Source organism: Bos javanicus, chromosome 15 (genome assembly GCF_032452875.1).
Source record: "Bos javanicus breed banteng chromosome 15, ARS-OSU_banteng_1.0, whole genome shotgun sequence".
Lineage (NCBI taxonomy): Eukaryota > Metazoa > Chordata > Mammalia > Artiodactyla > Bovidae > Bos > Bos javanicus.
The window spans coordinates 31,490,987-31,518,834 of NC_083882.1; the positions used below are offsets into that span (position 1 = coordinate 31,490,987).

General features: G+C 47.2%; 1 protein-coding gene across 1 annotated transcript in view; it reads left to right on the forward strand.

The window, feature by feature from the left end:
* GRIK4 (glutamate ionotropic receptor kainate type subunit 4) overlaps positions 1-27,848 on the forward strand; it is a 501,670-nt gene that overhangs the window by 292,895 nt on the left and 180,927 nt on the right. The window contains exon 3 of the mRNA XM_061440611.1: positions 18,645-18,809. Within this exon, the coding sequence (XP_061296595.1) occupies positions 18,645-18,809 (165 nt within the window). The remainder of the gene's footprint in view (positions 1-18,644; positions 18,810-27,848) is intronic.

A 27,848-nucleotide genomic window follows, 5' to 3' on the forward strand; every position in this document is an offset into this window, starting at 1 on the left:
GGGGAAGCCATTGCACTACTTTGGGGACTCTGAATGTCCTTCTTTCAATGACGTTCTCCTTCTCCATGTCACTGTCTAAACTACACTCTGGATTGTGACAACTCCTAGTCCTCTTGTGCCTCTAAAACCTTACATTTCAAAATCTCACAATCTGAAAACAGCATCCTTTGCCTCTAGCTCTTACCATCTTGCTCCCACTGCCAACCCTCTTCCATATGTTCACACATCCACATACCCTAAGTATTCTTCAGTCCTTCTGGGCCCAACCATTTGGACAACTTTGGCTTTCCCGCCAAGTGGGAAGACCATGGCCCATCACCCTCATCGATGCTCCTATAAGAGCCTTCAATTTGTTTGCCCCCTCATCCTGCCAACCCACCTAATTACTCCTACTCTTGGTAGTTCTGACATCTACCCACCCTGAGGTCACTTGCAGAAATAAACCAACAGTCTTCATTTCAACTAGTCCCAAATAGGAATATATTTATATCTCAGAGCACCTATTCCACGCCTTCACCTGAAACTACCCACCCTATCTTTGTCAGTCTTGCTCAGAAAGTGATGATCTTGCCTCTTTTCAGAGGAACTAGAAGCCAAAGCTCAGTCTCTCTCAATGCCCTGCCCCCCAAATCTATATTACGTAGACTGGTGTTGTCCGGTATGGTTGCCCTTGCCGTGGAGCACTTGCAATGTGGCTAGTTTAAATTGAGATGAGCTGTAAGTATTAAATACACACTGGATGGGGGGAGCTTCTTTGTCTTAGTGAAATGAAGGGAGTATCAAATGTTAATATACAAGGAAACTTTCTGAAATTTAAAAAAAATTATTATTTTTTGTGTTTTGGGGTTTTTCACTTTAAAGTATTACTATTGGCAAATGGACAGTTATATCCAGAATTCAAAATCTAATGTAATTTAAATACTTAGAAAAAGTACACTCTGGGGACTTCCCTGGTAGCCCAGTGGCTAAGACTCCACACTTCCAATGCAGGGGGCTCAGGTTCAATCCCTGATCAGGGAATTAGATTCCACGTGCCAAACTTAACAGTTCACATTTTGTGACTAAGACCTGGCACTGCCAAATAAATATATATTAAAAATTACACCCCAGATTTTGAAACTTAAGTATGAAAACAGGAGTCCAAACATCTCAGTGATTTTTATGTTTATGGTACGTTGAAACAGTAGTATTTGGAAATTTTGATTAAATGCAATATATAATTTAAATTAATGTCCTGATTTCAGCTGTTTCTGTTTAGTTTTTCAATGTGGTTACTAGAAAATCTGACCTGCCTCTTGAGAAATTTGTATGCAGTTCAGGAAGCAACAGTTAGAACTGGACATGGAACAACAGACTGGTTCCAAATAGGAAAAGGAGTACGTCAAGGCTGTATATTGTCACCCTGCTTATTTAACTTATATGCAGAGTACATCATGAGAAACACTGGGCTGGAAGAAGCATAAGCCGGAATCAAGATTGCCGGGAGAAATATCAATAGCCTCAGATATGCAGATGACACCACCCTTATGGCAGAAAGTGAAGAGGAACTAAAAAGCCTCTTGATGAAGGTGAAAGAGGAGAGTGAAAATGTTGGCTTAAAGCTCAACATTCAGAAAACGAAGATCATGGGATCTGGTATCATCATTTCATGGCAAATAGATGGGGAAACAGTGTCAGACTTAATTTTTTGGGGCTCCAAAATCATTGCAGATGGTGACTGCAGCCATGAAATTAAAAGACGCTTACTCCTTGAAAGAAAAGTTATGATCGACCTAGATAGCATATTCAAAAGCAGAGACATTGCTTTGCCACCAAAGGTCTGTCTAGTCAAAGCTATGGTTTTTCCTGTGGTCATGTATGGATGTGAGAGTTGGACTGTGAAGAAAGCTGAGTGCTGAAGAATTGATGCGTTTGAACTGTGGTGTTGGAAAAGACTCTTGAGAGTCCCTTGGACTGCAAGGAGATCCAACCAGTCCATTCTGAAAGAGATCATCCCTGGGATTTCTTTGGAAGGAATGATGCTAAAGCTGAAACTCCAATACTTTGGCCACCTCATGAGAAGAGTTGACTCATTGGAAAAGACTCTGATGCTGGGAGGGATTGGGGGCAGGAGGAGAAGGGGACGACAGAGGATAAAATGGCTGGATGGCATCACTGACTTGATGGACGTGAGTTTGAGTGAACTCTGGGAGTTGGTGATGGACAGGGAGGCCTGGCGTGCTGCGATTCATGGGATCGCAGAGAGTCGGACACGACTGAGTGACTGAACTGAACTGAACTGAACTAGAAAATCTGAAGTTGCACATGTGGCTTGCATTATATTTCTGTTGGGTGTCACTGAGTTAGAAAGCAGGCTGGGCTGTAATAACAAGGGGGCCTGAAAATGCAGCTTGCTGTCCCGCTCCCAGCCTAGGTGAGCCTATAACCTGTGCCCCAGGCTCTTGCCTACCAGCCTTTTTACAGGACTTGCTTCAGAAAGTGGCCTCTTTCTTCTTCTTTTTTTAAATTTATTTTTTTAATTTTTACAGGAGTATAGTTGACCTACTATGTCATATTAGTTTCAGGTTACAACAAAGTGATTCAGATATATATATATATATATATATATATATATATATATATATATTCATTCTTTTTAGATTCTTTTCCCGTATTCAGTATTGAGTTGTAGAAAGTATTGAGTAGAGTTCCCTGTGCTACCTACTAGGTCCTTATTAGCTACCTATTTTATATGTAGTAGTGTGTATATGTCAATCCCAATCTTCCAATTTATCCCTCCTCTCACCCCCTGGAAACCATGTTTGTTTTCTACATCTGTGACTCTACTTCTGTTTCGTAGATAAGTTCATTTTAGATTCCACACATAAGCAATGTTATCTATTTGTCTCTGCGTCTGACTTACTTCACTCAGTACAACAGTCTCTAGGTCCATCCGTGCACTGCATTCTTACCAGACCATTTTATGCAGCCCAGTACTTTGTGTAACTGGTTTCCTTTTGCAGCACTGGAAACAGGAGAGCTGATCTTTATTAGTGACTCTTGAAGGAAGGGCATATGTACACATGTAATAAGGTAGGTGAACTGACAGAATTTCAGTAAGAGAGAGAAAACGCAATAGGCAGGCAGGCCTGTGCATTTTAAAAGCTAGTTTGCAGTCAAGTTTGAATTATGCGGTTTGGGCCACTTGAACTGTTTGTTTATTTTCTTCAGCCAACGTTTCAAGTTGTGCCTGTAGCTTTGACGCTAGAGGACAGACTAGCTGCCCCCCTACCCCTCCACCATTCCTGCTGCCTGTGTCTTCCATGCCTCCTTTCTGGAACGTGTGGTTGTGATAACTGTGAGTTTCCGTGGTTTATGACCATATTTGAGCATCACGATGGTGCCGTGTGCTCCTGTCTTGGCCTGGAGACAGCCCCTTTCTTCTGACATTGTCAGTTTCTCCCTTCCCATAGGCTCCTTCATCTGAGCCCCTCTCCTGTAAATGAATTAAAGACCCTCCCTTGGGCAGTGTGATTCACTCCACTTCTTGCCTGGATCGCCCTCCATTTCTGGAAGACAAGATGCTTGACTCCAGGCACATCTCAACTACTCATCCACCTGCGGCCGCCTGAACGGTGTCCCCACCTCTCCGTAGGAACCGCTCTTGCAAATGTCCCGAACAACCTCCTGATTGCCAGATCTCATGGAAAATTCTCAGTGCTTATTCTACTTGACTTCTATCCACTCTAACCACTCTGACTCCGCCTCTTGCAGCAGTTCATGCTCTCCCCAGATATTGAGTCCTAAGGGTCTTAGCCTTGTCCCTCCCCGCTCCTTACTCTCCACCCTATTCCAGATCCAAATTGTCATCACCATCCTAACCCTGAGGTCTTCCAGGTCTGGGTCTCCAGCAACTTTGCTGCTCAACATCGTACCCCAAACATAATGAATATGACCCTACACTCTCTATACCTTCTCCAGAAACAAACAAACAAAAACCGCCCTCTCCCCTTTTCTTCATCCAAGTCAGTAATGTCACCATTGAAATGACGGATGAAGCCAGAGATCTTTTCATCTCCTCCCAGCCCTCCTCTCGGCCACCCCTCTTGATTCCACCTCCTGAATCTCACTTGAATCTGCCCCATCTCTCTCTCTTTCTCTCTCTCTCTCTCTCTCTCATTTTTGGCTGCACTGTGTGGCATGTGGGATCTTAGCTCCCCTACCAGGAGTGGAACCCATGCCTCCTGCATTGGAAGCAGAAAGTCTTAACCACTTAATTCCTGCTCCATCTCTGATCCTCATCATCCTGTCCCTCAGTACCCACCTCATTTCTCTTTGTTGAGCTACTAAAGTCACCCTCAAGCTGATCTTCTTAGCTGCATTTCAGCTCTCTGTCTGGTGTATCTACTGTGCTGTGAGAGTGATTACTCGAAAATGCTAATGTCATGACGTCATGGTCTATGGAAAGTCCTCTTATTGTTTTGTCTCAGTTCCCTGTCGTGACACACAAGGTCTTTCCTGCTCAGACTCCTATCGTCTTGTCCAGCCTCCCCTTTCAGGGGCTTGGGCCCCTGACACCAGCTGAACCAGTCACCCCAACCTTCCTTGTGCCTTTGGGGGCTCCCCACTCTGGAACACTCTTCGTTGCCTGGCCTCTCCAGGGACACTCATGTCCTCCTTCACAGTTGCCTTTCCTGTGAGCCTGGCACAGGGCTGGTAGGTAGTAGGTCTCACCATATGTGTGTTCCGTAAACATAGGGGGCTTTCCCTAAAACTTCCCTCCATCACCCAGAAGTGTTTAGTTTTCCCTTGTCTGTACTTCCTTAGAAATCTGTGATTCTCTCTATGGGACCACTGACTTCATTATACAGTAAAGGTCTCTTTCTCTCCGTACCTCCACCAGTCCCCAAGACAGGCCAAATGTTTGAGAGCCAGGGACCCCTGGTCTTCGTTGTCTGTGAGTCTCCAGCACAGTGAGCACCTGTGGGTGCTTTACGGCTGGAATGTAATATGAGTTTGTCAATCATGTACCGTATTGTGTGGTGGTCATTTGCTTTTAGGCTCCCCAGGTGATGCTAGTGGTAAAGAACCCACCTGCCAATGCAGTAGACATAAGAGATGTGGGTTTGATCCCTGGGTCAGGAAGATCCCAGAGAAGGGCATGGCAACTCATTCCAGTATTCTTTCCTGGAGAATCCCGTGGACAGAGGAACCTGGCCAGCTAACAGTCCATGGGGTCACAAAGAGTTGGATGTGACTGAGCATGCAGGAAGGAGATCAGAATGTAAATCAAAATGGTGTCATATCACAGATGTTGAAAGATGATGCCAGGGAAAACGGTCCAGTCACAGGTACCTCAGAGAGCTACAAAACTCTGAAAACCAAGGAAGAAGAACCTTGATGATTTCTGAGGGTGAATCTAGAGATGGTGGCAGCTCAGGATGGAGAAGATGCAGAGAAATTGGAGGCAGCAGGTGTAGACCACCAAGTGTAAGGTGTTTCATTTGCTGAGGTGGAGAGGAGGGGAAGGAGAAGTTAGAGGGGAACCAGAGGAATAGTAGTATTTTCCTCATACAAGCATATTTTAAAAATTGAGGCACAATTTACAGACAATAAACTGCATGTATATACTTGACTTTATTGGAGTACAGTTGATTTATAATATTGTATTAGTTTCAGGTGTACAGCAAAGTGAATCACTTATACATATTCCTCTTTGTGGTTGATTGCTGTCGCTTTACAAATGTGCTGCTGAGTGGAACTCAAGTTAGAGCCACTGTCACTGAGGGACTGAAGTTCTGAAAGGTCCAAACAACCCTCTGAAGGATCCCCACAAATGAAGGCACTAACAATCTTCTCGGAGAAGGCAATGGCACCCCACTCCAGTACTCTTGCCTGGAAAATCCCATGGACGGAGGAGCCTGGTAGGCTGCAGTCCATGGGGTCCCTAGGAGTCGGACATGACTGAGCGACTTCACTTTCACTTTTCACTTTCATGCATTGGAGGAGGAAATGGCAACCCACTCCACTGTCCTTGCCTGGAGAATCCCAGGGACAGAGGAGCCTGGTGGGCTGCCCTCTATGGGGTCACACAGAGTTGGACACGACTGAAGCGACTTAGCAGCAGCAGCAGCAGCAGCATGGGCTTCCCTGGTGGTTCAAACAGTAAATTATCCACCTGCAGTGCAGGGGATCTGGGTTCAAGCCCTGAGTCAGGAAGATACCCTGTAGAAAGGAATGGCTACACACTCCAGTATTCTTGCCTGGAGAATTCCATGGACAGAGGAGCCTGGCAAGCTGTAGTCCAAGGGGTTGCAGAGTCAGACATGACTGAGCAACTGACACTTTCACTTTCACACCCCATTTCTAGCCTCATCAGTAGCATCTTCGAGGTTCAGTTTCTCTTCACCAAGTTGGTTCAGTTGAGCTTTTAAGTTTTAGCTATGCTAATGGGTTTCTAACAATATCTAATTACGGTTGTACTTTGTATTTCCCCAGTGATTAGTGATGTTTTTATGTTTCACAGGTTATTTGCCACCTATGTAACCTCTTTGTTGGAATGTCTGTTGGAAAGGGATCTTTTGCTCATCTTTAAAAATTGGGTTGTTTGGCTTCTTATTGAGTTTTGAGAGTTCTTTTTATATTCTAGATACAAGTCTTTTATCAGGTATATGCTTTGCATATAATATTTTCTCCCAGTCTGTGGCTTATCTTTTTGTTCTACTAACAGTGTCTTTTGAGGAGCGGACATTTTAAATTTTCATAAAGTTCAGTTTTCCATTTTTAATTTGTTGGTTTTGCTTCTAGTGTCACATGTAAAAAATGTTTTTCTAATTCAAGATTACAAAGATTTTCTTCTAGAAGTTTTATAATTCTAAGTCTGTGATTTATTTTTCTGTTTGTCGTTGTTCAGTAACTCAGTCATGTCCGACTGTGACCCCATGAATTGCATCATGCCAGGCTTCCCTGTCCTTCACCATGTCCCAGAGTTTGCTCAAACTGATGGCCATTGAGTTAGTTGGTGATGCTATCCAACCATCTCATCCTCTGTCGTCCCCTTCTCCTCCTGCTTTCGATCTTTCCCAGCATCAGGGTCTTTTCCAATGAGTTGGCTCTTTTCATCAGCTGACGAAAGTATTGGAGCTTCAGCTTCAGCATCAATCCTTCCAATGAATATTCAGGGTTGAGTCCCTTCAGGATTGACTGGTTTGATCTCCTTGCAGTCCAAGGGACTCTCAAGAGTCTTCTCCAACACCATAGTTTGAAAGCATCAGTTCTTTGGCACTCAGCCTTCTTTATGGTGCAACTCTACATTCATACATGACTACTAGAAAAATCATAGCTTTGACTATATAGCTTTCACTATTTTGTGTTAATTTTTGTACATAGTATGAGCGAGGGTTTATTCCATATATAAGACATGGTTTGAAGTTGTTTTTTTTAAACTCATGCATATCCATTTGTTCCAGCCCCATTTGTTGAAAAGACCATTTTTTCACTGCATCTTTGTTAAAATATGTTGTCCACATAGGTACTTCTCAGAATAGTAATTTTTATGGAAGAGTAGAAGCAGGCATTGTTGTCGTTGTTGTTGTTTAGTCGCTAAGTCGTGCCTGACTCTTTTGCGACTCTAGTTCCTCAAAAGCCAAAACAAATTTTACTCAAACATTTAAAAGTGTTATCAGACACTGGCTACAGAAAAAAAATGAATGAAGTGAAAGTTATAGTCTAAACTGTTAATTAGAGTATAAGATCCATGGAATTCTATAAACGTACATAGTTGGAACACTTAATAAACTTTTGTGTTCAGAGAAGGCTTCCAGAAGGAGGGGAGGTCTGAGCTGAGGGTTCATTCTGAGTAAGAGTGGTGAGTGAGCAAAGGTGAGGAGGCAGAAGGCAGAGGAGACTGAGCTAAAGTATGGGGGCATGGAGCAGCTCTGTGTGTGCATGTGTGTGTGCCTGTGTGTACCTGTGTGTGCATGTGTGTGTGCCTGTGTGTGTGCCTGTGTGTACGCCTGTGTTTGTGTGTGTGTACCAGATGGTGCTGTGAGTCAGATGGTTCAATGTTTCTAAAAGGTAGAGATGGATGAACAGAGAAGCACAGTATAAGACTGGAGAGCTAGAGCCTGCTCTTGTCTGCCATATCAAGTAATTCATTTGTTTGGAGATTGGAAGCTAAAAGCTGGGGTTTGCACCTTAAAAGGATCACTGACAGCTGTGTGGGAGTGATTGAGGAGTGCTGGGTGGTGGTTAAAACTCTGGAGGCACAACATTGTAAAACAATTATACTTTAATAAAAAATAAAATTAAAACATTAAAAATAAAAGGTGAGAGTTAAAAGGTTGCAGTGATATCACTGAAATCAAAGAACTGAACTAGAACAGCAGAGCTGAGACCAGAGAGAAAAACAGTGATTCGAGAGATACTGAGGAGGGACATTCAAAAGCAACTGGGAGTTGAGGGATTGGGGAGAAGGCCTGATGCCTGGGTAGCTGGTGCCACCGTTAACTGAGCTCAGGAATGTAGCAGCAAGAATCCCCGGGGGCGGTGGGGGGGGGGGCTTTTAGTGTGGGTCTTACCAAGTCCGAGATGTCAGACATCTGGGATCATTGGGCAAGTGGACATAAGTCAAGCATCCCTGTGGGGGAGCCTATAAGTGGAATCATATAGGAAGCCCATGGGAGTGAGGCGAGAAGAGAGCTCTGTAGATCCCTGGGGTTCCCTGGTATTTTAAGGGCAGGCAAGAGATGTGTACCTTGAGAGAATGGGCAGGGAAGTGGGAGGAAATTTCGACCCAGGGACTTTGTGTTCTAGAAGCCATGGAAGCTGAGGGGCTCAGGCCAAAAAGAACCCTCAGGACCCTCAGATGCAGAGGAGGTGGCCTGATGATCCAGTCTAGCAGCTCATGGACTGTATTAAGTCTGTTGTAAGGAGCTGGGTGAGGAGGAGGAAATGGCAAGCCACTGGAGTATTCTTGCCCGGAGATTCCCATGGACAGAGGAGCCTAGTGGGCTACAGTCCATAGGGTCTCAGAGTCAGACACGACTGAAGTGGCTTAGCATGCATACATGCACAATCTTGGGCAAATTGCTCAACATCCCCTTTCTCAGTGTTCTCATCTATAAAATGGGACAGTAAGTCGTAGAGTTGTTTGAGGATTAAGTGAGGTGATACACACGATGCTCTTTACACATGATGCTCTTTGAACAGCACGTGGCAGATACAAAGAGTCATGCTACTCAGGACTTAACTAGACCAGGAATCAACTGTGCCCACCAATTTTGCAGAAATGGCTCTTGAGGGTTATTTGCTTTGTGGGTACAGTTTGAATGGGGTGGTGGGGACAGAAGGGAGAGTATGAGGGGTCAAGAAAAATGTGGAATGAATAGCAAACTTTGAGTAATCACTGGAGAAGCCTGGCTGAAGTTGAAGATGGAGTGAAAGGAGGGTGAGATGACCAGCTAGGTCAGTGTAGTCAGGGGGGTCTGGATGGGAAGGGAGGGCTCTGACCATGTTTTGTTTAATTAATTGATTAGTAAATATATTTATTTATTTGGCCGCACCGGGTCTTAGTTGTGGCACGGAGGATCTTTAGTTGTGGCATGTGGGATCTAGTTTCCTGGCCAGAGATTGAATCAGGCCCCCTTCCTTGGGAGCACAGAGTCTTAACCACCAGACCACCAGAGAAGTCCCCTGGCCATGTTTTAGTGGAGAGGAATGAGGGCATCTGGGAAAGACACTGAAAGATAAAGAAGAGCAGGGAAGCGTGGTGAGACAGAGAGGTGGGCAGGTGGGGGGTCTCCTAGCATGACTCCTGACATCTGAGCCCGAGGGAAAGAGGTGGGGGCACAAGACTGAGGGGTTCACCGAGGGAGGCCTCGGCTTAGCGAGCCAGCAGGCTGAAAGTGAGGAGTTGAGAATAGGCAGCGGCTATATGTGAAGGTCCATGTTCTGGCCTGAATTGTATACCCCCCTCAAATCCTTATGTTAACACCCCAACACTCAGTACTTCAGGGTGTGACTGTATTTGGACATAGGGTCCTTAAAGAGGTGTTAGTTTCTCAGTCTTGTCCAACTCTTTGTGACCCCATGGACTGTAGCCCGTGAGGCTCCTCTGTCCAAGGGATTATCCAGGCAAGAATATTAGATTGGATTGCCATTCCCTTCTCCAGGGAATCTTCAAAAGTGAGGTCCTATGGGTGGGGCCCAAGCCAACATGACTGATGCCCTTTTAAGTAGAGATTAAGACACAGACTCCAGACTCACGCAGTGAAAAGACCAAGTGAATATGTAAGGAGAAGACGACCGTCTGCAAGCCAAGGAGAGAGGCCTCAAAATGAAACCAAACCTGCTGATGCCTTGATCTTGAACTTCTAGCTTCCAGAACTGGGGGAACAATCAAGTTCTATTGTTTCTGCCCCATCTGTAGTGCCATCCGAGAAACAGATACCCTGTAGTGTGAGAGGACAAGGGCGGTGGTGCCGTGTTGCCCCCCAGGTGAGGGGCAGGGTGTGAGCTTGTGGTGGGAGCAGCCTGCACAGTGGTGCAATTGCCACCAGCCAGAGGGATGACTGAGACCAACGAGGGCGAAACAAAGGGTGCTGGGAGGACACGGGGAGTGAGATGTACCCGATGAGTGATGGTGGAGGTGGGCCGGGGCCCCTGGGGGACAAGCAGCCCGGGGCTTGGCTCTGGCGCAAAGTCAGCTGGTTCCCTGGAGGCTCACAAGGCCTCCTCTTCTTGCTGCTACACGGCTCTAACAGATGTAGGCGTGTTATAGATACTGCCTATAAAGACTCTCTAGTAAAATCTCTTTATTCCCACCTCAAAGAGGTAGAGTATCAAAGCTTTTTGAATTCTTCACCAGACGATCAGGAAGAACCAAGGGATTAAAGAGTCTGATTTTTCAATCTAAGGAGTCACTTGTGGGCTGCTGAGAAGTTGTAGAGGGAGGACAAGCCCCGCTCTGATGGACACAGGTGAGCAGAGAGCAGGAGAGCCCTAGTTGCGGGGAGGAGGGCTCTGCATGGGTCCTCCGTCCTGGAAGCCCGGGCATAGGAGCTGTGTCCAGTCCATACCTCATCTAATGCCTACTGCTCCCAGCCCAATGTCTGCTCCTGGCTGTAGGGCATGAAAATCAGTGGCCTTGCATTATTTATTCACTCAGTACCATTCATTAAGGACTCCATGCATGTGTGAGTCTGGAATTGCACAGTTGCAGAGATGAATCAAGCGTGGCCTTCACCTCAGGGAGCCAACCATCTGGAGGAGAAAAGATGGACAAATAGGCGTGATAAATAATAGAAAGCCAGAAGTGGTTACTCTCTGAGGAAAGGTACAGAGAAGTTTCTGTGGGAGTTCTAAGAAGAGGGGATTGATGTGGGATGGGGAATCTGGGGAGTTTCAAAAGAAGGAAGAATAGCTCTGGGCTTTTCTGTTTTTAGTTCTGGGCTTTTAAGGCACAAGCTTGATGAGGAAGCTCACAGATAGAAATGGAAAGATAAATACCCCTCCAAGGTAGTGCGTGGAAATCCAAGGAGAGTAGCGGGCTGGGGAGTCAGGGGAGACTCATTTTTCTCTTAAAAAAATTAGTTTATTATTTGTTTCTTTTTAAAAAATACTTTTATTTATTCGTTTATTTTTGGCTGTGCTGTCTTCATTGCTGTGCAGGCTTTTCCTAGTTGCAGTGCACGGGCTTCTCATCGTGGTGGCTTCTGTTGTTGCAAAGCACCGGCTCTAGAGCACAGACTCAATAGCTGTGGCACACAGGCTTAGCTGCTCCTCGGCAAATGGGATCCTCCTGGACCAGGAATCGAACCCGTGTCTCCTGCACTGGCAGGCAGATTCTTTACTACCAAGCCACCAGGGGAGCCCTGTTATTTATTTCTTGGCTGCGCTGCATGGCATGTGGGCCTTTGGTTCCATAACCAGGGATCAGTGTATTGGAAGTGAGGAGTCTTAACCACTGGACCACCTGTGGTCAGCAAAGGCTTGGAGGAAGGACCATAACAGGCCAGCCCAGGTCCTAGCACAGAGGCACTGTCACCATGGGAGTGGGAGGGGTGCTGTAGGTAGAAAGGTGTGGAGGATTCGATGCCATCCTAGAGACTGGATTGGGACCAACCCTTCAGACAATGGGGAGGTTTAAGGGCTTCAAGAGGGTCAGAGATCACGCACCTTCCCCTCGGTGGTCGTGGCCACACCCACTGGGGTGAGTAGGAAAGCATACAGGGGGCAGCCCCGGCCTGCCAGCCCCCTGGGGCAGGCATCCTCTCCAGAGTGGATGTAGGCATGGGCCCAGAACATGGCGGGGCACCTGGGCGCAGGTGGGCAGGGCCAGGAGGCCACCCTTTCCTTAGAACTCAGAGATGCTAGCAGAGGGTAAAGCTCTTGGTCGTGGGGAGAAAGGCTGGTGGAAATGTGACGGGTCATGGCTCCCTGGGCAGGAAGGAGTCATGTTGAGTCCATGTGGGTTTGAAGAGTCATTACACAGTCCCCATGGCTGGAAAGGGCTTCTCTGGTGGCTCAGTGGTAAGGAGTCTGCCTGCCAATGCAGGAAACATGGGTTCGATTCCTGGGTCAGGAAGATCCCTTGGAGAAAAAAATGACAACCTATTCCAGCATACTTGCCTGGGAAATCCCATGGACAGACGAGCCTGGCGGGCTACAGTCCATGAGATTGCAAAGAGTCAGACATGACTTGGCGACTAAACAACAACACGGCTGGAAAGGGGGCAGACCCTGATTCCTGATTGGGTCTCCTCAATCATCTTGGCCTTTGCTTCAGAGCCAGACCCCCCCCTCCACCCCTGCAGAGCAGTCCCCAGGGATGGAGGATGTACCAGATGATGGGGCTCCTTCTTGGGTGGTGGCTGGGGACTCAGCCCCCTGGCCCAGCTGCACAGCCAGGCCTGGGGATGAAGGTCAGGAGCAGCGGCTACCAGTTCAGTCCTGAACCAGCTGCTCTCCTTCACCCCCAGGCCCTGCAGGCGACAGGTGGACAGCAAGTGTGCCTCTCGGTAACGCCTGCTGCAGACGTGTTCCTCTGACGTCCCAAGGAGGCCTGCGCATGTACCTCGTCTTGCTGCCCGCAGCCTGGGAATCTGGTTCTTGTCATCTTAATTCTTCTGCTCCCAATAATACTCGATGCCAGCCAACCACCCAGTTGAGGTTGTTCCCAGTCAGAAATTAATCATTGTCTAAAACCTAATGAAAACTTGTGCCCAGGAAGGCATGGGAGTTGGGAAGAGAGGGCTGGGTTGTGGATCTTAGTGAGCTGGTGAGAACCTGCCAGGTACCTCTGAGGACAAGTCCTGAGTGCCTCCTGCCAAGGGGCTCTCGTGTGCCCCTCAGTGTCCAGTTTCCATACGCCCTCTTCCCCTCCCCGGCCATGATCCTTCTATCTCAAAGTGTGTCCTGTGACCCTGTGTGAGTTCACTGTGTTGTGTCACGTGGCTGGCCGGTGTCCTGTCTACGTTAGGTTGGGCTGCCATAATAAAACAGTATAGACTTGGTGGCTTCAACAATAGGCATTTATTTCTCAAGTTCTAAAGGCTGGAGGAAGCACAAGCTGGAATCAAGATTGCGGGAAGAAATATCAATAGCCTCAGATATGCAGATGACACCACCCTTATGGCAGAAAGTGAAGAGGAACTCAAAAGCCTCTTGATGAAAGTGAAAGAGGAGAGTGAAAAAGTTGGCTTAAAGCTCAACATTCAGAAAACGAAGATCATGGCATCTGGTCCCATCACTTCATGGCAAATAGATGGGGAAACAGTGGAAACAGTGTCAGACTTTATTTTTGGGGGCTCCAAAATCACTGCAGATGGTGACTGCAGTCATGAAATTAAAAGACGCTTACTCCTTGGAAGGAAAGTTATGACTAACCTAGACAGCGTATTGAAAAGCAGAGACATCACTTTGCCAACAAAGGTCCATCTAGGCAAGGCTATGGTTTTTCCTGTGGTCATGTATGGATGCGAGAGTTGGACTGTGAAGTAGGCTGAGCGCCGAAGAATTGATGCTTTTGAACTGTGGTGTTGTAGAAGAATCTTGAGAGTCCCTTGGACTGCAAGGAGATCCAACCAGTCCATTCTAGAGGAGATCAGCCCTGGGTGTTCTTTGGAAGGAATGATGCTGAAGCTGAAACTCCAGTACTTTGGCCACCTCATGCGAAGTGTTGACTCATTGGAAAAGACTCTGATGCTGGGAGGGATTGGGGGCAGGAGAAGAAGGGGATGACAGAGGATGAGATGGCTGGATGGCATCACCGACTCGATGGACGTGAGTTTTAGTGAACTCCGGGAGTTGGTGATGGACAGGGAAGCCTGGCATGCTGCGATTCGTGGGGTCGCGAAGAGTTGGACACTACTGAGTGACTGAACTGAACTGAGAGGCTGCAAGTCTGAGGTCAAGATTCCAGCAGCAGGGTCAGTTCCTCATGACAGCCTGCTTCCTGGCTTGGGGATGGGAGAAGGAACCTTCTCTAAGGGTATTAATCATGTCAGATCAGACCCCAACCCTATAACCTCTTTTAAGTTTAATTACCTTTTAAAGATCGTATCTCTAAATGCAATCACATTGAGGATTAAGGCTTTAAGAAATGAATGGGGGGGGGGGGACCATATTTCAGTCCATAGCACACATCTTTTTTTTAAATTGAAGTATAGTTGATTTACACTATTGTATTAATTTCTAGTGTACAGCAAAGTGATTCAGTTACATATATTGGGTTGGCCAAAAAGATTCATTCTGGCTTTTTCATAACATCTTATGGAAAGCCCACATGAAGTTTTGGCCAAAACACACACACACTCACGTATATTCATTTTCAGATTCTTTTCCATTACAGTTTATTATAAGATATTGAATATAGTTCCTTGGTAGGTGCGTGCTAAGTCACTTCAGTAGTGTCTGATTCTTTGAGTCCCTAGGGACTGCAGCCCGCCAGGCTCCTCTGTCTATGGAATTCTGCAGGCAAGAATACTGGAGCGGGGTGCCATGTCCTCCCCCAGGGGATCCTCCCAATCCAAAGATTGAACCCATCTGCCTTATGTCTCCTGCATTGTCAGGCAGGTTCTTTACCAGTAGCACCACCTGGGAAGCCCCTTATTTATCTATTTTACAGATAGTCATTTGTATCTGGTAAGCCCAAACTTCTAATTTATCCCTCCCTGCTTTGGGAGGTGATTAGGTTTCAGTGAGGTCATGAAGGTGGGGCCCCCGTGATGGGATCAGTACCCTATTCAGAGTGCCCAGAGAGCTGATCTCCCTCTCTCTGCCGTGTGAGAACATCAGGAGAAGACAGCCCTCTGCAAAGCAGGAAGCAGGACCCCACTCCACACTGTCATGCTGGTACGCTGGTCTCCTCCCCAGCCTCCAGAAATAAATGAGAAATAAATACCACCCACTCGATGGTGTTTTCTTATAGCCATGTGAGCCAAGACACACCTGCCTAGACCACTGCTTCTCAGCAGCAAATCCCCAGGAAGACAAGTTTTGTTAGAAGAAATGTGCCCTGTGGTTAAGGGCACAGGGTCCATATGAGACCCACCTGGGATCCCCTCCCTCCTCTATACTCACCAGCCCTGTGAATGAGGGAAGGTCGCTTGCCTTCTGTGATCTGTTTTGGGTTTTTTTTTCATCTCCAAATGAGGACAACACAGAAAACACACTCTCATGGAATTCCCAGATACAGTAAGTGAGACTGTGTCCACCAGGACTTACCCTAAAGTGGTCACTGGATGTGTCCCTGTTAACATTAGATTCGTGCCATAGACCCATGCCTCTTTCCCATGACTCATGCCTCTTTCCCAGGAAATGCCATTGCCAATTCCTGACATTTTTTAAGTGTCTCTTTTCTATGCACTAGGTCTGGGCTAATGGTTTCTATGATATTTTTAACAGTGAAACCTTTTTTCCCCACATCACGTTTTTTGTGGAACTCCAATATCTAAAACTGACAGATGTGGAGGTTGTATTAATTGCAGCTGATGTGAGGCTAGAGACCTCCATGAACCCCTTCTTGAAGGAACCCAGAGGCCCTCCAAAGAACACCATTTGAGAACCACTGCTCTGGGCTGCCCCACTTCCCTTCCACTCCCAAAGTCTTCTTCCTGGGACAGCGCAGTGTAATTGTCCAGGTTTCTTCATAAATAATAATCTCATTCTGGTCTTGCTTCCCTAAGGCAACCTGGCTAGGAATTTTAGGTGTCCCTGGGCTCATCAGTCATACATTTAAGGTCCTCTGGCCACTCTCTCAGGTGTGCATGGACTTTGCCACCTGACTTACAGAAGTTCCTTGCCTAGGTCTAGGGGTGCCCCTCTGTCGCCCCATGTATTACCAACCATTGTAAACGAAGTCTAATTTGTATCGCTCAATAAGGCTATACCTATAAATAAACCCACAAATCAGGAAAAAAAATTGCTTTGTCATATTCTGTGTCCTGGTTTTGGTGTGGAAAATGGGTCAGAAGAGGGAAACAGGGGAGTTTCATACAGAAAAAACAGCACAGAACCTGATCTCTGCTCACACCAGCCACAGGGATTCCGGGGCCTCACTTCAGCGAAATCTATTTGGCTTGATTCTCCGTGTTGCTCTTCTGAGGCTTCAACCTCAGTGAGATAAGCGTGATCTTTCTTATTTTATTCTTGTAACAGCTTTATATTGAGATATAATTCATATAGCACACAACTCACCCATTTAAAGTATACAATTCAGCGGCTTTCAGTATATTCACAGAGTTGTGCAGCCATCTCCGTGATCAATTTTAAGACATTTTTGTCACATGCCCCCCCGCCCCAGAATAAAAAACACTGTATGCGTTAGCAGTCACTCTCCTTCCCCCTAACCTCCCCACCGCCGCCGCCACAGCTGGGCAACAACTAATCTACGTTCTGTCTCTGTGGGTTCACCCGTTCTGGACATTTCATATAAAGGGTGTCTTTTAACAGGTGGTCTTTTGTGTCTGGTTTCTTTCACCGAGCACGTTTTCAGGGTTCATCCACGATGTGGCATACATCAGCACTTTATTCTTTTTTATTTTTTGTAATAATACTCCATTGTAACTATATACTGCGTCTCTGTTCGTCTACTCATGAGTTGATGGATGAGTGTCCCCACTTTTTGGCTATTATGAATAATGCTGCTTGGAACATTTGCATACAATTTTCTTTATATTTAGACAGAGTAACTACTTTTATGATTTATTTTAACTTTAAAAAATTGAAGTACAGTTGATTTATAATACCATGTTAGTTTCAGGTGTTAGAGCACGGCAATTCAGTTACATGTATATATACAGTCATTTTCAGATTCTTTTCCCTCAGTACTACAAACAGCTGAGTTTAGCTCCCTGTGCTACACAGTAGGTCCTTGTTAGTTACCTATTTTATATAGTAGTGTATATATGTTAATCCCTGGTGGGTCTTAACATATATGGGGTAGGGTCTTCTCTGGTGGCTTAGAGGGTAAAGCATCTGCCTGCAATGCAGGAGACCCGGGTTCAATCCCTGGGTCGGGAAGATCCCCTGGAGAAGGAAATGGCAACCCCCTCCAGTATTCTTGCCTGGAAAATCCCATGGACAGCGGAGCCTGGTAGGCTACAGTCCATGGGGCCGCAGAGTCGGACACGACTGAATGACTTCACTTTATATGTTAATCCCAATGCCTGAATTTATCCCTCCACCCACCCTTCTGTATACAAGTTTTGATGTAGAGATTTTCAGTTGTGTAACTTCCTCTACTGAGAGAATGAATGATATAAATGGCTAGATTTATTGTGTTTCATGCACCAAATTCTGCGCTGAGCACTTCACACATATTATCTTTGTCTTCTTTATTGTAGCCCAAAGAATAGGCTCTCTCCCCATTTTTACCAGTGAGGAAACTGAGTCCCCATAGCTAACACAGGGCAGGGCTGGGATTTGAACTCAGGTTGACACATGTTCTTAACACACGCATACTGAATACTGCTTCCAGAAGTTGGGCAGCTGTTGGTACCACACCACTCCAATCATTCACCCTAATTAAGTCACAATGATTAAATTTCAGTGGTGTGCCACTTATATACATTGTCTTACCAAATTCTCACACGCACTCTGTGAAGTTGTCTTATTGATACTATCCCTTGCCCAGTGAGGAAATAAGTTCATAGAAACTACTCCCTGGGTGACATGTCTCATCGGTGTCTGAGCATGGAGAGCCAGAGGTCAACAGGACCTCCAGCTGCTCTTTGATACCACAGCTCTCCTTCTCAAACCTGGCCTCCTTCAACCCTGTATCACCTCGAGGACAGTTTCTCATATGCCCAGAAGTACTATTTTCAAAGCAGAGCCACCATCTGCCTTCTTCTGCACCGGTGTGCCTGTGTGTGCATGTAAACCTATATCCAAGGGTATCGCTACTCCCGACCTAGGGTCCTCGTGCAGGTAGGACCCCTGGTGGCCTACCGTGATATTGCAGGGTTCTTGAAGTGGTTAGTCCCATTAGAGTTCATGCTACACCAGACTTCAAGCCTAGACCCTTAGCAGGTAGAGGACTTGCTTTTGGACAGTTTTGAGGCTGGCAGGGTGGAGGTGGAAGGTGGCAGTGGGGGGGGAGACTGGAGCAGAGGAGGGTAACGGTAGAGGGTACCAACTGTGTCCATGTGGTTGCCTGCCCACAGCCGCTATCTTGGATGACCCCATGGAGTGCAGCAGAGGGGAGCGGCTGTCCATCACCCTGGCCAAGAACCGCATCAACCGCGCTCCCGAGAGGCTGGGCAAGGCCAAGGTCGAAGTGGACATCTTTGAGCTTCTCAGAGACAGCGAGTACGAGACTGCAGAAACCAGTACGTAGAACGGGCAGGGCTGCCCTCTGCTTCCCCTGCTGGCAGAGGAGGGGCTGGTGGTGTGAGCCGCACCCATCGAAAGACCTATGATGCAGGGATTCCTGAGAGAGGAAGAGAAACGTGCACCAGGAGGCCCTGTAGGGCTTAGTCTGAACAAGATCCCGGGCTTTGTTGTAAATCATAGGTAGGGTAGAGTTGAGAGAGGAAATTTATTCATTCCTTCATTTTACCCACTCGTTCATTCCTTCATGTATTGATTCATTCATCTCCTGGACATTTTGTGCACAAATCCCTAAATGAAACTTTGTGTGGTATTAAGAAAGGAGAGATCTGGCCAGCCCCAGGGAAGCAGAATCGTGACACATCTGTTTCCTTCCTGTCTTGATTTCTTATGCCAAAGGCAGTGTTGTGGGAAGAAGCTGAGACTTGGGCTGGAGATCGGCCACTCGCTCTTGAGGATAACCTTGGACAAGTCAGTGATTCTTTTAAACCTCAGTTTCTTTATCTGTAAAATGGGAATGCTAGGCTCTACTTTGTGAGTCATTGTGAGGGTTAAATGACTTACAAAATAGGAAAGGCCTCTGTGAGTTGCAGTGCTTTACAGACGTACATAGTAGATCACTCCAGTCACACTTATGGAGCCCCTCCTATGTGCTGGGCACTGCTTTTAATTCTTCCAGCAACCAGAAAGTTAAGTGCTGTTATTCCAGCTTTACCAAGAAACTGAGGCTCAAAGACTTTGGATAACTCACTCAGTGCCAGAGCTAGTCAGATGCAAGTCCTAGACCCTGAACTTGCATCATAGTCTTGCCAGTCCAGGGTCTCGCCTGTTCTGCCTCCCCTGCACTTCTCTGGCATTGCTGGTATTATCTAGACAGCTTAACAAGATGAGCTTCCAGGTTAGTGGGGTGATGGCTTGTAACTTAGCTGTGGATGAACCGCTCCAGTTCAGAGGGAAGGAGGGGAGCCCCTCAGCCCAGAGAAATGATAGCCTTTGTTCCTTAAGACTCTGAAGTCCCATCTCTTCCTTTCCCGTCCATATCAACATTTAATGACAGTCAATGGCAAAACCAAACCAAACCAAAGAACAACTCGCTTACATGGGTATGTCAGACATGCGGTCTTCTGCATGTGGGCCCAGTGATGCTGTAATCTGGACTATTAATATTGCAGGAGAAGAAACGTATTTACCTTAGGTACAATGGACAGGATACTGTATGGATCCAAAGAGGGCAGGGAGGGAGGAAGGCAGTGGCTCCCTGTGTCGTAGCTCCTTAAATCTCCTGTTGTGTCAAATCCACGCTCTGCTCCTTCTGCCGCTTTCGTTTCCCTGGCTCATCCATCGTGTGCCATGATGGCCATCCAGCTTACAGTTTGTTTACCCATTTGGGAAACTTTTACTGAGCATTAGCTCTCTTTTGGGCCTAACTCGGGATATCCTGTGTTGGGGGCAATGCAGAAAACAAGATGGATAGGGTCCCTGCCCTCAGGCGGCTTACAGGCTGTCTTCAGTGTGCAGCTCCCCCCAGCGCCTCTTGGTTTGGAGTTCCGAGGCAGAGCATCTGCTTGGTCCAGGTTCTCTTGGCTGGTCTCACAAGTCGCAGACATTGGCCAGCTGACCTGAGAACTACTTCTGGGGAGAGAGTCCACTCCTAAAAACTGAGTGTGGATTCCTATCATATGAAGCAGTTGTTGAGGCCAGCGGGATCTGTGGACACAGATTCCTTCAGAAGGAAGCTTGGGGGAACAGGTACTTGGAATCGTCATTCATTTATTCACTTGGTCAGTCAATAAATATTTAGAGGGTGCCTGCTGTACTCTGTCCTAGACAGTGGGGGTAAGGCACAGATGGAAATTCCAGTTATCATAGAGGTTAAACTCTAGTACAGTGAAAGGAAGATTCAGATTTCTCAGCATCTTCCAAAGGAAAGCGGAAATACCAACAATGACTTCCTGTGAAAAGCTCCTGGTCCTGTCTATACATTGGTGTGTTTTTTTGTCCAAGAGGGCTGGTCTCAGACAAGAATCCAGATTTCTAGATAGTTCTCATAGTCTGTTCTTTGGGAAAAAACAGCTCCCCCTTCTTCTTTGGTTCTTCAGACTTTCCCCTGCAGAACAGAAAGCGTGGATTGCCCTCTGAGAATGGGAGTCATTAGCAGATGTAAATTTCTTCTCCCAATGACCCGGGCATAGCAGAGTCAATACATCTAAAATATTAAACCAGAGGAATCAAGGGAATAAAGGAAACATATCTTTAATCCATGATACAGAGCTTTGGAGCATCTTTCTAAGGCCCTTCTTTTAGGCACCAAGTATTTTACTAACAAGTGGCCTTGGTTCAGCTTTTACATCTCACTGTGTTTGAGGCATGATTAGCATTTGTCAGAAAAGAGGGCTTTTGGATCTTTCTACCCCAAAGGCTTTTCATCTAAAGCCAAAGCTGCTCCCCCACAATGGATTTTAAATACCACCCAGATAGTTCATAGAAAGCTTCCAGCTCCACTTTCCCCTCCCTCAGTAAGGGGGAGAGAGGGTGGTGGGTTAGCACTTTTAGCTGAAGCATGGTGGGTCGGACCGGTGGTCAGTGGTGGGGCGGGGGAAGGAGTTTGGAAGGAGGCAGGATCCCAGGATGAGGGCAGAAAAACAGCTCTGCTATCCCTACTTGGAGAGACTGTGGGACAGAGTAGGATGATCATACTGACCTGGCTGTGTTACCTATGAGCTGTGTGACTGTGGACAGGCTGTTTAACCACTTTGTGCCTCGGTGATAACACCTCCTAGGGTCGTTAGGAGCACAACAGGAGACAGTACAGGTGAGTTCATTAGCACCTACACATACCAAGGAGTTAGGAAGTGGCAGCTATGGATTTTGCTGTTGGGTTATTTTCTCCACGGGCTTCTCTGGTGGCTCAGACGGTAAAGAATCTGCCCACAGTGCGTGAGACCCGGCTTCAATCCCTTGGTTGGGAAGATCCCCTGGAGAAGGAAATGGCTACCCACTCCAGTATTCCTGCCTGGAGAATCCCATGGACAGAGGAGCTTGGCAAGCTGCAGTCCAGGAGAGTCACCAAATTGAACACAACTGAGCAACTAACACTTGCACTATTCTCTCCACACATCTCTTATGCCCCCGCCGCCTTGGATCTGGCTTCCTCTACCTCTTACCATCACCTCTGTCTTCTCTGTCTCAGAGTTCAGCCATCCCTCCCAGGCAGCCCAGTCTACCTCCCAGCCTCCTCTCACATGGCCTGTCTTAATGTCAGGTGCCTCCTGGGGCCTCGATCATAACTGAATATTCCACTCTCTTTCCCTTTTTCTGGGTTGATGCATCTGACAGTTCTGAGCCTTTGGAAGTCATGATATGCTGCCCAGAGCCAGCTACTGCTCAGTCTCGTGGTGGTGGTGTCTTCCCTGGGCTAGTGGCTGATTTGCATTGTTAATTTAAATCCATTTAAGTGGCTCTGGGGCCCTGACCAACGCCCCCAACCTCACATCTGTCACCCTGCGCCTGGCGACTCCACTTCAAGGAGATGAAAGAGATCCTAGTGATGACATTCTTGGTTGTAGAAAGCAGAGGCTCTGGGTTAAGTGAAGATGGTAACAATCCTACCGGGTACCCTTGTGCCTGCTTTTGGCAATAGGCAAGTTTCAAAAACTGCACAAATAATGAGTCACACTTGGGGCAGGTGTGCCATTCAAGAGAAGCAATGGCAATTTCAGAAGCAAAGATGGTGAAGTGTAAAACTAAAGATGCTGGGGTCTGGAGTTCAGCCTTCTCATTTGATGGTTGAAAGGGAGACTGGGAGGTGGAAAGTATCACATGGGTATTAATCAATAACAACCTGGGTCCCCCGGAGAAGGGAGTGGATGCTAACTCCAGTATTCTTGCCTGGAGAATGCCATGGACAGAAGAGCCTGGTAGGCTACAGTCCATGGGATCGCAGAGTCAGACACAACCAAGTGACTAACCCTTTCACTCACTCGGACACTGGAAAGATACAAGTAGCAAACCACCTCGCTTCTATCTGGTTCACACAGATTTTCATGCAGTGAGTTTATCTAAAGTGAAGGTCACCTATAAAGCTCCCTCAGACCCACGTCTGTGCCTGGTCACCATCATCGCCTCGGGCTTCTTGATGTTTGATTTCCCGGCTCCCTCTGCACGGCCCACAGATCTGAAATAAGAGGGCTGGACAAGACCTATCAGGTCACCTCCCGGCCCGCCTGTCCCTTCCTTCTTTCCTCCCGTATCTTATCTCCATCTCGGCCTTTCTTGTGCAGGCAGCTCCCACAGGCCTTGCCCTCCTCTGTTCCTATAGATCCCTGTGTCTCCTGTGGCGAACATATTAGAGCTTAACTAAGCGCCACCCCCTTATCACCCAGACACCCGGAGGCACCGTGCCTGCTACTGTCAGAGCCAGTGTGAGGTTTAATTTACTGCAGAGCTGAAAGCAGGAGCCTTCCTGTCAGCCCCTCGCTTCTGCCTGGGTTTGTCCCTGTGAGGCCAAGCATGCTATCAGCTGTCCACACCATTTCCCCTGGAAACCCAGAGGTGCCTGGTTCCCAGGCCCCATGAGGCCCCAGTGATGGGCAGAGAGCGTGAGGTTCTGGCTGCCTGGCTGCCCCTCCTGCACAGGCTTCTGAGCTTCTCAAAGGCTGCACGGGGCATGACCTCCAGCGATCCAGAGCTGTTTCTAGTAAGTGAGGGCTGATGCCGAGCAGGGCCCTGTGGGGCTCCTGGGCACGGAGGCCTTTCTGCCCCTCATTTCCCGCAGGCAAGACTCCAGCTTCCATGACCTCTGAGTTCCAAAGGGCACAACAGTTGCTCATCAGGAGAGGAGCAGGCAGGAAACCACCTGTTGTTGTTCAGTCGCTACGTCGTGTCTGACTCTTTGCGACCCCATTGGAAAAGACCCTGATGCTGGGAAAGATTGAAGGCAGCAGGAGAGGGGACGATAGAGGATGAGATGGTTGGATGGCATCACTGATTCAATGGACATGAGTTTGAGCAAACTGGGAGATGGTGAAGGACAGGGAAGCCTGGTGTGCGGCAGTCCATGGGGTTGCAAAGAGTCAGGCACGACCTAACGACTGAGCTGAACTGAACTGAGCTCGATGGCTGCACTCCAGGCTCCTCTATCTCCCAGAGTTTGCAAAGATCCATGTCCCTTGCGTGATGCTCCCCAACCAACTCATCCTCTGCCATGCCCTTCTCCTTTTGCTCTCAATCTTTCCCAGCATCAGGGTCTTTTCCAATGAGTAGATTGGACCACCTAAGACCCAGCACATACCCTAATCTTGTCAACAGCCCCACTCTTTTGAAACTTTGAAGAAGAAAGAAGAACGCAAGACTGTTACTGCCTAGATCCTTATCGCATACTCCTGCCTGACTGGATAACCTCTCCCTATTACCCAGAAAGGGGGCCATAGTTCTTGAGGCATTAGCCTATGGTGCTCCCTCTTTGCCTGGCAAAGGAATAAAGGCACTCTTTCCCTCTCCTCTATAACTCTGCCCGGTGTTTCTCTTTGGCATTGGTGCACAGAGAGCCAAGATTTTGGTGACAGGGCTAACATTCCTCCATCAGCTCACTAGAAAGAGTCCAAGGCAGCATAAGGGAGAAGGTGAGAAGCCAGAAGAGAAGGCATCCAAATAGTGATGTGTCATTCGACAAGTGTTCCCTGCTCCCCTTTCCTCAGCTGCCCACATCACATATACATAACGGGGACTCAGAGACACATTGAATTACAGCGCTAAGAAATCAGGAGGAGAAGGGGACAGCGGAGGACGAGATGGTTGGATGGCATCACCGACTCGAAGGACATGCGTTTGAGCAAGCTCCAGGAGTTGGTGATGGACAGGGAAGCCTGGTGTGTTGCAGTCCATGGAGTCGCAAAGAGTCAGGCACGACTGAGCGACTGAACTGAAGAAATCACCTGGCCCAACTGCCTCCTTTTACAGAAGGGGAAAACTGAGGCTCACAGTCTTTCCCAGAGGACAGCTGAGACCACACATCTGAAAAGTGACATAAATCTCAGTAGCTCTGCATGGGCTTGCCAGGGAGTGGCTTAGAGAGGAGCAGAGGGACATCAGAAATAGGTCATGGTGTAGCTGGGTGGTCAGGTAAGGCCTCTGGGCCAGGCCTTGCAATGACTGACAGGTGAGGCATAGGGCAGAGGGCATCCATACAGAAGGCTTAATAGTATGTTTGAGGCAGGGAAAAAAATGGGGTACTTTCGGGCACAATGACAACTGGGCATGGCTAATACAGAGAGTGTTTATGAGGGCTGTGACGATGGCCAGGACTGGAAAGCAGTGTATCACAGTGATCAAGATCCTAATCTTGGGTTTACCAACATCATGGAATTATCACCTGAGCCTCGGACTCCCCATTTGTAAAATGGGAATACTATGAGTTCTCACTTCATGAGGTTGCTGCAAGGACGGAGATGATGCACTTAGAAAACTTAGAGCAGTGCCAGGAGTCAGGTGAACTCTTGATAAACTTCACCTATTAGTAGTATTATCAGTAATAGAACTAGTATTGTAACCCCTCCTTCATGGGATGATTGTAAAGCTTTGGGGTTCCTGGTGCCTGCATGTGTAAAGTCCCTATAAATGGTATTGCTGCTTCTGTGGTGATCTAGGGCTGAGGCTTTGAGCAATACATCACTGGTGACAGGAGCCAAAGACAGGTGTTTCTTTTCCTTCCAGTTTTATTGAGATATAACTGACATACCACATAAGTTCAAGGTATATAGCATAATGATTTGACTTATGTACATCATGAAATGGTTATCACAGTAACGTTAGTGAATATCCATCATCTCACATAGATACAAAATTGAAGAAATAGAAAAAATCTTCCTTGTGATGAGAACTCTTAGGATTGACTTTCTTGACTTTCATATAGAACATAGAGCAGTGTCAATTATACTAATCATGTACTTTACCTGCCTAGTTTTTTTATAACTGGAAGTTTGTACCTTTTGACCGTCTTCATCTAATTCCCCCTCTGAGCATTCCCCACCTCTGGTGAGCACAGACCTAATTTCCTTCCTATGAGCTGCTTTGTTTGTGTTTGAAAGATAATTGACCTGCAACACTGTTGTTTGCTGCTGTGTATCTCAGTGATTTGATATTTCTATGTATTACAAAATGATCGCCATGATAAGTCTAGTTACCATCTGTCACCGTACAAAGATGTTGCGTTATTACGGACTATATTCCCCATGTTGTTCATTTCATCCCTGTCACAGCCAGTGGCAGTTTTGAGATCTCAGATACTCTGGGTCACTCTGACCAGGGAGGTATCCATCCCGGGGCATGAAGGTGCAGAGACCCGACACTCCACCCTCCCATTTCCCCTCTCGGCTTGGAAGTGAGCAAGGCCATCCTTTTAGGTCCTGGTCCATTCACAGGGCTGAGAGTGGACTGTGCTCTCCAGGCTCTGGCACAAGGAGGGGACAGACGGTCCTTGGTGCTGATAGAGGCGGTTGTTTGCCTCGCTCGGATGGTAAGGGCTCTGCTCTGGGCTCAGTGTACAGCGTGACCAGGCACCCAGAGACACCTTGCCCTACCGCTCCACTCGGGCTTCAGCGCCCTAAAGTGTTTTTATGTGAGCTCTCTCGGCCTCTGCTCCACATTACTCTCAGCTCCCCGTCGCCCTGATAATTTATCACAGAAGCTCAGAGAGCACCGTACTGTAAGTGACGAGGCCCCAGTTTTCTCGTCCCCACCCGGGAGGCTACCCCTTCCCTGGAGGGCTTGAAGTTAGTGAGCCTGTGACTAACTACTCTGGACCACGTGCATCACAGGCAGACCCTTCCCCTCCCTGTGAAGACTCAGAGACAGTTAAGTTCCCATAAGTGCCTCCGGTCCAGCCCAGGTGTCTAAGGAAGCTTCACATCCAAGCCTGAGCTGGTGTCTGCTGGGGAAGAAGTTTCCGCTTCTTACAGCACCCCATCGTGGTGTTTTATTCCTGCAGCTGCTCTGTCAGTTGCCTTCCAACTCCTCTGCTGGCTGGGAAACTTGGTTGCCATGGCAACATCACTCACATCTCCAGTGCTCCCTGGGAGGCAGAAGGAGAGTGCCCCTCCCTCCCCTCCATCCCACAGACTGCTCAGAGATCCTCACGGGATGACCGGGGCCTTCAGCACTGGGGTTCAGGAAGTTTTAGAGCTGAGGTCCTTTATAACTAATTTTCATTTCTACCAAGCAGGCATCCTTCATAGGGAATGAAAGAACAATTCCCAGGTCCCAGGAATTCCCCAGGCCCCAGCTGCTGGGAAGATGATAACTCACTTTCATTGCACTCATTTTCAGTTCAGTTCAGTTCAGTCGCTCAGTTGTGTCCGACTCTTTGCATTTTGGATCATTTCAATTCAGTTGAGCAAGCATCTATTGAGTAATTCCTTTTTGCCAGGACTGAATAGCTGTGACCCCTACCTTCAAGGAGTTTCAGATGCAGTGGGAAATGGGAGATGGACACTCAAAGGCACAGGTCCCCAAACCCTTGAGACCAGATGTGTTTAGATTTCAGAACTTTTCAGATACTAGAAAGGTCATGTCCTGCTTATACTATACATTAAATAGCGTTTCCGATGGGGCTTGGGGCTGAACCCTACTCTCAAAATCAAATGCATACTTATATTCAGATAGTCACATATTATAAATATCTTCACATCTATCTATTTAGATCAGATTTTGCCACTAAATGAATTTGATGATACCATCCACTGTAAGAGATTTTGGGATTTTGAAATTGAGAATAAAGGATTGTGACTTTCTCTAAGAATTTTTTTTAGGAGCAGCTTCTTCGTATTGGGGTTTACCTGGTGGCTCAGACAGTAAAAGCGTTTGCCTGCAATGCGGGAGACCTGGGTTTGATCCCTGGGTCAGGAAGATCCCCTGGAGAAGGAAATGGCAACCCACTCCAGTACTCTTGCCTGGAAAATTCCATGGATGGAGGAGCCTGGTGGGCTACAGTCCATGGGATCGCAAAGAGTCAGACACGACTGAGCAACTTCACTTTCACTTTT